The sequence below is a fragment of the Nicotiana attenuata genome, chromosome 5 (assembly GCF_001879085.1).
Source record: "Nicotiana attenuata strain UT chromosome 5, NIATTr2, whole genome shotgun sequence".
In the NCBI taxonomy this organism is placed as follows: Eukaryota; Viridiplantae; Streptophyta; class Magnoliopsida; order Solanales; family Solanaceae; genus Nicotiana; species Nicotiana attenuata.
The window spans coordinates 6,391,637-6,403,183 of record NC_031993.1 but is presented as its reverse complement, the minus strand read 5'-3'; the positions used below and the strand labels follow the sequence as shown (position 1 = coordinate 6,403,183).

Genomic DNA, 11,547 nt, shown 5'->3' with positions numbered 1-11,547 from the left:
TTTTAGTAACACTGACAGTACTTGGTCCTTTGATAGATCGTTACCCTTTACTACTGTGACATAGTGAATGATGTGGTCTTCTGGGTCTGTGGTGCCATTGTATATCTTCAAATATGGTGGCATTTTGAAGGTTTTGGGTATGGCATGCGGGGCCGCCTCCTCGCTATATGGTTGCTCGACGAATTGGCCAATATCTCGTTTTGGTAGCAGTTTCGGGGTGCCCAGTATTTTATCAACCCTTTCTTGATGCTCTCTCATCTGGTCGCGGAGTGCTTTATTTTCATTTTCCATTTCTTCCATTTTCTTTAGAATGGCTGTCAGTGCATCATTTCCTGCATCAACAATGGTGTGAGTGTTACCTGTTGGGGGAGTTGGTTGCTCATCGGTGGTCGTTATGACATCTGCCGGCGCGGCATTTCGGTTCGCTCTTTGAACGGGTTTGTCGAGTATGTCATTGAGGGTACTTGTCAGCCACTCCTCCAACAATTTCTTTACTGCTAGTGGTGCTTCCTCAGCTATGGACGTGGAAGCTCCCCTTTCGCGTGAAGCAGTTACACTTTCATGAGGAGGGTGTGAGTCACTCCGCCTGGGTGTAACGCTTGGCGTCACATTCTCATTGCCTTCTCTTCCATCCTCGTTGATAGTGTTCAAAATTTTCGTAGTGACACCTGCTATTGCTTTCTGTCTTGCGTCTCCTTTTCCTGCCATTGTTAGTTTATGCAAACGAGGAAAAGGTGGTTATCCCTTTTTATAATCTAGAAGAAACTAAAATTTTAACTAAAAAGTCCCCACAGACGGCGCCAAATTGTTTGACCAAAAAGTGTTAAGCCTTTTGGTTAAATCAATCAATGATGAGAAGAGGGGTGAATCTTAGTTAACAATAATAAAACCTGGATCAAATATTAAATGAAGTAGGCGAAATGACCAGCGTTAGCTAGTATGTTTGAGATGATTAAATATTCATGAATACAACAACATAAATGTACAATAAATATAGATAAATGCGACAAGCATGACAAAAGGGAATTTACTACCCAATTATTGTAGGATTCGGATGGTTCTTTCCTCTGACGGCAGTGTGGAAAGAAGGGAATAAAAGAGGGTTCTGAGATCTTTGGATCTTGTGAATACAGAATCAAAAAATGTATGCTGGAATAACGTAGTCAATGAACAAGACAACTTTAGTATATTCTCTCAAGTCAACCTTTTACAGAGTGTTTTTCTTCTCATACAAATGAATATCCCCCTTTTTTGTTCTCTAACTCTTTCTATTTATAAGGAAGATTTCCCAAAAACCCTAAAAAGTACAAAATAAGGAATATTCGAAGGAATATTCCTTATATTCATATCTGAACCTACGCTACCGTTATCCCTTCATCTCACCTGCCCATCTTTGGAATCAGTCTTCTTGAGAGCCGCCTTCAATCATCACACCGTGGTCGACCCCGTCCGCGGTCTGGCTTATCCACTGTTGCCAAGTCGCCAAATTTCGACCAATACATTTCTACCATAAGAAGGTTTTAGTGATTTTGGGGATTTATTAACATCGGCATAAAATTATAGGCGATTCTAAATCCTGTATCATAAGTAGTCAAAGAATCTGCGACCTTGTTAACTCAATTCCCTGAGGCAATATTGTGTTTAGTCACTTAATTTTGTAAAACTATATCTCTACTGATGGTGTAAAAAACTTTTATATTATCAAGTTATATTATCTGGTGTAGTGGGTAACCTGTCATATTTTTAAATATTACAAATTTCACATTTTATGAAGGATTACGTGTAAATGTCTTTTAAGTGACTTGTCAATATGTATTATTTTTTTCTTGTGCGGCTGTCCTGTTTGGGATTTAGCCTTTCATTCTTAAGCAAAAGAGAGAGAGAAGAGAATTTTAGGAGCATAAAGGCATGCTTGGTACGCTACGAATCGATCTCGTTCAACTTTAATGTAAATGGACAAAATGCTTTTTATCGATCTAGTAGTATCACATTATATAAAAAGATGTCATGTATATAGATCGATCTGAATCATGTCTCTGTCTATGAATAGACTAAGATCATGTCTAACTTATGTGCTGGCATTACTTCAACTGCATAAAACAGGAGTGGAGCAAGCGTTTTTGGATGGGTTCGGTCGAATCCAATAACTTTAGTACAAATTTTATATTTGTTTAAGAAATTTATTAACACACAAATTATTTATGTAAAATTTAGTAACTTGAAAATATTAAATTCTCGAATTCATAAGTTTCAAATCATGGCTCAGCTTCTAATAAAAGATACTACTATGAACTTAAGTTTGAGCACTAAACATTTCTCTTTTTAGCTATCTCCACTGGCCATTTGACACTACTAGAAATTCGGCAAAAATCGACCTCGATCGACAAATCGATTTCGATCGGTCAAAAAACCGGCCGAAAAGCCGATCGAAGTCAGTCGGTTTTCAAAATAATTTATATTTATGAGACCGATTAACTTTGGTCGGTTTTCTTTGGCGCAAAAACTCGGAAAACTATTTTTGCGTCCCGCAAAATTTATTTTTCAAGAAACCAACCAACTTTGGTTGGTTTTTTATTTAAAATAAATTAAAATTAATATCAAAAAACCTGACCGAAATCAGTCGGTTAATTTGGCTGGTCATTTAAAAAAGCTGACCGAATTCGATCGGTAATTTTTTTTTTTAATAAAACCGACCGACATCGGTCGGTTATTTTCGCGCGAAAATGCAATATAAAGAGTATAGATGAAATAAAAGACAGACTTAAAATAAAATGCACCAATGGTCTAGTGATAGAATAGTATCCTGCCAGTACAGACCCCGATTCGATTCCCGGATGGTGCATTTTTTAATTATATAATTAAAATACCGACCGACGTCCATCGAAAAATATCGACCGACTTCGGTCGATTTTTTCGGCAATTTTTTCTTTTCTGGAATTTAATTGACCGACTGAAATCGGCCGGGAAATACCGACCAAAGTCAGTCGGTTAGCTCTACCAACCTTACGATTATCGACCGGCACGAATCGGTCGTTTTTTGGTCGATTTTGCCAATTATCGACCAATATCGGTCGATTTTGGCGGTTGAGTTTCCCCCTTTTTACTAGCGTAAAGGGCAACTGGGCAAGGGTACCTCTCTATAACTTTGAAAATCCTCATTGTTCACCTCCAACTTCAACGAAAAATATTGTCAATTTCCGCGTAATTCTTTTGAGATATAGAAGCTGATCATAGTGTCTTTTATGTAGTAAGGAGTAAAATATACTAACCACAATGATAGTACAAATTAACAGTTAAATTGGAATAGAATTGCAGTTTAGTGATAATATTTCAGCCTACCACTTAATTAGAGAGTTCCTGTCATATGTAGATTTATGATTTCTAGAATACGTGTGTACCGCTAAAGAAAAGAGATTAGAATATATTAAGTAGGAAATGATCTCTATTCTTCTACCGAACTAACTCACTATTCAATCAAGTGCGATATTCAATTTTTTGAGTATGGAGGACAATAAATAATATTAGATAAATTTTAAATAAATATATACATACAATACTTGGTTTAGCGAAAAGACCATGGGTCCACGTGCATATATATTAGGCAGTCTATCCGCATGTTAACCTGAGCGGTCTTGGTTTTGATGATTGACAAAGGAACACATGCATGAACCAGGTTCATGGACACTGTACACAGTTTACAGTCAGAATCAAGCAAAAGGCATGCACATGTAAGGAATACGTATAAGTGGTTATTTCTGATAATCCCTGAACGAAAAGATTGCATATTTGATAAGGAGCATGACTCCTTACTTGAAAAGAACTCTATCCAAGACGAGGAAAGAGTTGGAAGTAGAAGATAACTAGAACTCTTCCACCAAGGAAGAGTAAAGCACTAGACCTCTAGTTAATCCTTATTCTACTAACTCTATAAATATCATTTTTTCCTCTTTCATAGGAGATGCACACATACTGAAGTTAAGCAAGAATTGAAAGCAAAATCGCAATGCATTTTGTGAGCAATTCCTGTGAGTTTCAAGAGTGTGAACCTACAGCTATATGAACAAGATTGAAGAATCAGTTCCATGTCTCTGTCTTTAATTCCAGTTCAATTGTAGTATGAACTTCTGATTTGTACCTTTCAGCTTTTCTTAGAAGCATTTGTACTAGGTACTTGAGTTGTATCTTTCAAGTTATTATTAGCTTGAAGTAGTCGCAACAGCCTGTGGCGTGTTGCAATGAGGGTTAGAGTTAATCCTTAGAAGTGTAGTTTAGTGGTGATGTTTCACCCTACTGTCACACCTCCTTTTTACACACCTACCCCGAAGGATAATGTGTAAGGGAGTTTTTCCATTTAAAGTGACATTATTCGAAACGGGATTATTTATTTATTTTTAGAGTCGCCACTCGGGAAAGGATGGGCTTTTGGTGTCCCGAGTCACCGGTTTAATTTAAATCCCAAATCGAGGAAAAATTTCGACTTCCCAATTGGAGTCTGCGAACCAGAAATTCTGTGTAAGGAATTCTGTTGACCCGAGGGAAGGTGTTAGGCACCCCCGGATCCCGTGGTTCTAGCACGGTCGCTTAAATTATCATAAATGGCTAAAATCTGATTTTTACTACAAGCTCCAACCTATAGTGCAATTTTAAGAATTAATCAACCGCTTTTAGTTTTATTTTTTTTTTTACGGAAAGTGAACACCGTTTAAGAGCGTGTTTTTGGATCACGTCACATGAAATGCACCCGGATCCTCAACACCTCTTATTCAGCGTTTTGGGATTTGGATCTGGGTCGCATGAAATGCACACCCGTATTTAAGAAGGTGATATTATTTAAAAGCGCGCCTAGAGTGGCTAACGTCTTATTAACTTTGCGGGAGGCCATGAAAACTCGCTAAATGGCACGTCCCGAATTTCTAAAATATTTTAATAAAATGTTTAATGAGGGCCCCGCAAGTTTTGCATTTCGTTTGGCGAGGCTCATCTCAATTTATTTATTTTAAAGGCCAGTCCTAAAGTAACTATGATTTTCTATTTATTATTTGTCCCTAAAAGGGCTAATTAATTTGCATTTATGAATTCGGGTCTCAAGTTCAAGTCCGAATTCAAACAAAAGGGTAGACCCTCTTAGTTTGAACCCGCTACCTAACTCGAAAACCTAAATTTATACTTGCAAACCAACTCCCATATTTCTGATGTAACTTTAAAAGGGGTTTTTGACTTATAACAATTTTTTGGGCCTAAGAATTGACCCAAACATGAAGCAATCCTGTTGTCTGAGCTAGGCAGTCTACGTTCATGATGCAGCCAAACTTTGGGCTCATATTCCAGAATGAGGCAAGAAAACCGGATAGGCCTTCAGCTGCAGTGCACATTGGGCCTATCTTGATGGTCCAAATATTTACAATCAAACTAAGCTAATGCCCAGATTCACATGTCAATTAATACTCAAGTTATGTATTAGCACTTAATCTGGAATTGTGATAGGCCTTTAGACCTAATCCGTGTACCTCTCAAACAAATCTAGTATTGACTAAACAAAAACTGAAAATCAATACTGGAACTCGGGATTATTATAATGTTACTATTATATCCAGCAAGACATTTGATATGGAATCCTAAGCATTTCTATTTCCTAATATTGTAGCTCAAACTGATACTGCATGTGATATTGTAAAATTAGCTCCTACTTGTACGAAGTGAAGAGAATGGTCTAGTAACTCCAATTAATAACAGTTCAACAGTCCAAATTATACACATAGAATTAACTCATGACAAACTTAACATTCTACAGGCAATCCTGGTTATACAATCCACAATCTGTCCGATTTAACTACCAAACAAATTTAAACAGCCCTAAATAACACACATAGTCCTATCTAACACCAATACTCATTTATTTAAATGAAACTACAACTACACATTAACTAGTAATGGAAGCCAAAACAGATTCGTATGATCGAATTGCTTCATCATTTGGATTTCACAAGTATTCACATGCATTGAATGAGCCATTAGGGATTACAAATGTACCTGGAATTGAGCAAAGTAAAAGAAAGGGGTCAGCAACAGCAAGAGGAAGCAGCAGTGTTAAGCAACAAGAGCAACAACAATCTCAAATCGAAGTCACAGCCACCAAAACCAGTAACAAGACCCAGAAATCGACTTGAATAGCCCAGTTAACTTCAAAATGATACTCTAAAATTCTCTGCAATTCTAACTACTGAAAGCACAAGGAAAGCTAGTCCATATTCAAACTTATGTGAGCTGGAATTGTGATTCAAGACTTGGAAATCTCTAATTCACCCAAAAAATTCAATGGAGTAGTAAATTTCAGGGTTCAGCCGCCCCAAATTTCTAGAGTTTTTCAATGCTTAAAAATCTGTATTGTACTCCAAGTAACAATGCCTTTATAGGCAAGTTACTAGGGCAACTTCAGACTTTATTTTTTACACTTTAGTCCTTTAATTTATGAATTGTTGGTCAAGTTAGACCTACAATTTACTAGCAAACCCCCTACTAGAAGTTTCTAGGAAGCCCCTTGGGCAGTTACTTGAGAGATTCTCTCAGTGCATTACCCAAGTTACCCCTTAAACACCCTGTATTTACACTAAAGACCGACATGGGTCCAAACAAATTGATTAATCAAACGATTACCAACAAACAGGGGACTAATTGAACTATCAAAATAAACCTAATCAAATTAACCTATGTGATCAGAATAAGAAATCAAAGATTTAAACATGCTATTAACAAAACTAAATTAACTTAGAAAATCAGAAAACAAATTTTAGGGGAAAGCGAGCACTAAGAAAAGAGGTCATGGGTTCAAGACCTTGACCTAGTCTCGATGGAAATGATCTTAATCAAAGAGGGAAGAAGAACGAAAGTGAATCACAAACAAAAAAAAAGAAGAAAAAGAGAACAAAAGAAGAGAAAAAAAACAAAACATGAAAGGGACTCACCGGCTAAGCTCGGAATCGAAACTAGTACTCTGATTTGACCTAAAACCATGCCAAACGAGTGCCATTCTTTTGTGTCACAACAGGATTGAACAAACGAGGAAATGCAGAAGAGTGACCTTGTATGCATAGATCCAATTTTGGACTCCTAAGGCTCAAGTCTCGGATTTAATATTTGAAGAATTTTGGGCATATTCAAAGGAAACCAATGACATATTAGGCATGAGGGAGGCATGGGGGCTATGGGGTGTTGTTTCGAGGGGGTTTGGAGGCGGCGCCGCCACCGGCGAAACTGTGGCGGCGTTAGGGTTTTGAAGTTTCGAAAGGCTCCGATGGGATTTGAAGGAAGATCGTGGTGGATTCGTGACAGGGGGGGAAGAAGGGGTTCTGGTGTGATTTTGGGTATTATTGGAGAATCGCCGCCGCCGTGGGCGATTTTCGGCGGCGGCGGACGGTGGCTCAGGGCGGAGACAGGCGGTCTCTAGGGTTTGAAGAGAGGAGAGAGATGAGGGGGTGGGGGGGGTTGGTTCGGACAGCTTTATACTTATGATATCCCACTTCGGGGCCGTTGGATCTCCTTACCTCGACGGTCCTGATTATTTTGGATGAAACGACGTCGTTTGGTTGATGGGGGGGCTTTGGAACTGGTTAGCGGGATGGGTTTTGGGCCGGACTTGGGTATTTTGACCGGGTTTTCTTTGGGCCTGGGGAGTTAGATCAGAGACTGGCCCAACATTTGGGCCTTTTAAAGTAAAAAGACTCAATTTCTTTTGATTTTTGTTTTCTTTTTCTTTCAAATTAAAGCTTAAAAATCTAAATTAATTCTAAACTAAATTAACCTACCCAATCTATTTAATAATTGATAAAAATTAATTAAAATACCAAATTTAAAAGAAATCTAACCAAATCAAAGTTACAAATTAAACAAAAGCAAAAAATAACTCTATTTTTTGTGATTTTATATATATTTGTGAAATCCTAATTACTAATTAATAAGATAAAATCCTAAATGCAAATGCAATGCGAATTTTTGTACTATTTTCTATGAATCATGTCAACTAAAATGCTCACAGTAAAAATGCGAATAAACACGAAAATTGTGCAATTAATTCTTACAAATTAAACAATTAAAAGAAAAAATCATAAATTAAAGAAATCTGTAGGAGTAATTCGTGCAAGGCAAAAATCACATGCTCACAGCTACCACTTAATTAGAGTGTTCCTATCAGATGCAGACTTAGAATTTCTAAAATAGGGGTGCGCTAGTAAAGAAAGGAGAAAAAATATATTAAGTGGGAATTGGTCCCTTTCTTCTAGGTAATAACTCAGCATTCAACCAAGTGCATCATTCACCTTTTAAGAGGCATGTTGGGGCCCAAACATGATAATTTTAGATGAATTTTGAAAAGTAATATATATATATATATATATATATATATATATATATATATATATATATATATATATATATATATATATATATATATATATATATATATATATATATATAAAATACCTAATTTAGCGGAAATACCATGGGTCCACGTGCCTCATATATTGAATAATAAATCCGCCTATGGGCTTACTACCACATAGAAAAAAGGAGAAATAGCTGAGGAAAAATGATCACACAAATTAGTTTTTGCGGAGATCAATTGAAGTAGCTAGAGGTGGGTCAGGATTAGAATCTTATGAATTCGAAATTCTAATCATTTTAAGTTATTGGTTCTAAATTAATAATTCATACAATAATTTATTAAGATGAATATAAAATCTAAATTTAAATTACTGAGTTCAGCCGAACCCGTACCTTAAACTTTAGTTCCACCTCTAGAAGTAGGTGATCATTCTCCCATATTACCTCTTCTCCGTAAAAGGACCAAAGAGGAGATAATATATGGCCTTTCGAAGTAGCAATCGACCCTTTTTCTCTTGCTAATTAAGACCCTTTTTCTTTAGGAGAGAAGAATCCCTTGATGATAAGGAGAACAATATGTATAGTAGTACTCTTCTTCTTATCATGTGATTTACTGTTTGGAATATTTGAAAAGGCATTTATTCCCGTCCAGCTAATTAAAGCAAAGTCAATTTTGTAAATATATGATACCTCCTCCTTTTGTCTTCTCTTGGTACGGATAATATTATGGACTTTATGCAACAGCATGTTTTTAGGATATCTCGGCTTCCATTTCCCAAATCAATAAATGCGATTATGTATTATGGGATTAAAAAAGAATTTAATTAAAAATATTAATTTTTTAGTTTGAGAAGATATCTATATTCTGAAGGGAGCCTTGGAGTGACTATAAAATTATTTCCGTGTGACCTATTGGTCACGAGTTCGAGCTGTAAAAGTGACCATTAATACTTGCATTAGAATAGGGTGTCTACATCACATGTCTGAAGGGGTGCACCTCTTCTCGCACATTGATGAACGCAGACACCTTGTGCACCAGACTGCAGATTGCACATATCTATGCTCAATCTTTCACTTTTTAAGACTAATAGATTAAGACATAAAAGGATCTTTCTTGTCAATCACTACAGTATATATGTAGTTGTGCTCATTCTCTATATTAAATAATGATATCGTAATCATACTGTGTATGGATCGGATCATAAAATAGTAAAAGAATGTTTGTTTCCAGGAATTCAATTCGAACAGTAAAATATTTCGTTGAAAATTATTAGGACTACAACATGACAAAATTAACAAGTCCTAGAGAAGACGAATTGTTCCTTTTTGAAAAATAGATGATGATCAAGGAATAATTTGCACATCCACCGACATGCACCACTTTAAGCCTTATATATAGCCTTTCTACTACTTCAGGTTTCTCATAACAATTAAAGCCTCAAACTCAATACAAACAGCTTTTCTCTCTACTAGGCGTCACATTTTTCTTTATTTTCAGTTACACTTCTTCACAAAAAAAAAAAAAAAAAAAGCAAAAAAAAAAACATATAACTTCTCTTTTGAGGTCTAAAGATGGATATGGTGATGAAGTTGGGAGCAGAAAGTCCAGTGGTGATTTTTAGCAAAACCACTTGCTGCATGTCTCACACTATCGAAACCCTAATCCGAAGTTTTGGAGCAAACCCTACAGTTTACGAGCTCGATAAACTTCCAAATGGGAGGCAAATGGAGAACGCATTGATTGAATTAGGGTGTCAACTAAGTGTGCCAGCAGTTTTCATTGGGAAAGATTTTGCTGGTGGTTCTAATGAAATTATGAGTCTTAATGTTAGAGGCAAACTCAAGAATTTGCTTCTTAAAGCTAATGCAATTTGGATATAGAGATCAATTTGCTAAAACTAGCAAGTATTCTAGACCTTCATTTCATAATACGTAGTTCATAGTAGTCCCAGCAGCTATATATAGAGTCTTCTAGAAGTATTTGGTGGTTGTTTTAATCACATAGATAGTTTAGTTAAAGCTTATACTAATGTTGATCATATACAATAATTTCAGTTCTCCGTTAATTAATAGAAATAATACAATATTGAGTAGTTAAACAAATCCTTGCATCAACAAGACCTTGTTCTAAAACCTACTTACGAGCGATTATATTCTTCTACTCTGCGTTTCAAAACGTTAAACTACCAAACTACTACAATCGCATATGTATGTACGTAGGGGCGAAGTCACCTTTTGCTAAGGGTTGTCAATTGACTACTCTTCATCGAAATATTACGAAAAATTATATTGTATATAAGAGTAAACTTTTAGATTTTAGATGTATATAACATATATTAAACATCCTTTGTCAAGAAACGTTTTTACTTTTTTCAGGTCTGAACATCCTTGGAGAATTTTCTGGCTTCGCCACTGTATATACGTACGTAGATATTATAATCTTATCGAATTCATTCAATTACCCTAATGCATTAAAGTTCGTCGTTTGGATAGGATCTTTCTTATTGATAACCGAATGTAAAGTATTGATGCAACCAAAAAAAGAAGACTTAATAGAATCAAGTGATAGTGGTTACTTACCGCGTGAAAATGCAGTGGTTACCTTTCTTGACCCGTTTTCGACTTGTTGTCAAACCGTTTTCAACTTATTATATTGCGGCTAGAAAATGGATTAACCCATTTTAACTCATATTTTAAGGGTGAAATTCAAAAATAGCCAGATATACAAGTGATAATTGAAAAATAGTCACAGTTTCAAAAGTAATCGAAATTTAGCCACTTTTCATGTAATGATAAATCTGAACTAAAACACTGTTCAAAATAAAATATTCCAGCATAATATACCGAAGTTCCAGCATAATATACTGAAGTTCCAGTATAATATATTGGACTTCCAGCATAATATACTGAACTTCCAGCATAATATACTGGAGTTCCAGTATAATATACTGGTCCAGCATAATATGCTGGAAGTTCATACACATGTGCTCCAATCTCCAGTATATTATGCTGGAACTTTTCGTGTGTTGGAGTTCCAACATAATGTGCTGGAAGTTCATACACAGGTGCACCAATCTCCAGTATATTATGCTGGAACTTTCCGCGTTGCAGCAAAATAGTGGCTATCTTTCAATGACTTTGCAAACGCTAGCTATTTTTCAATTACCAATC

General features: G+C 36.0%; 1 protein-coding gene across 1 annotated transcript; it reads left to right on the top strand.

The window, feature by feature from the left end:
• On the top strand, positions 9,919-10,459 carry LOC109226266 (monothiol glutaredoxin-S1-like). Its single transcript, XM_019391054.1, has one exon. It carries the CDS (start codon positions 9,949-9,951, stop codon positions 10,255-10,257), a length of 309 nt encoding a protein of 102 aa, XP_019246599.1. The 5' UTR covers positions 9,919-9,948; the 3' UTR covers positions 10,258-10,459.

Bases quoted from the DNA above. Each gene is read 5' to 3' on its own strand.
- LOC109226266 (XM_019391054.1), top strand. From the start codon at position 9,949: ATGGATATGGTGATGAAGTTGGGAGCAGAAAGTCCAGTGGTGATTTTT.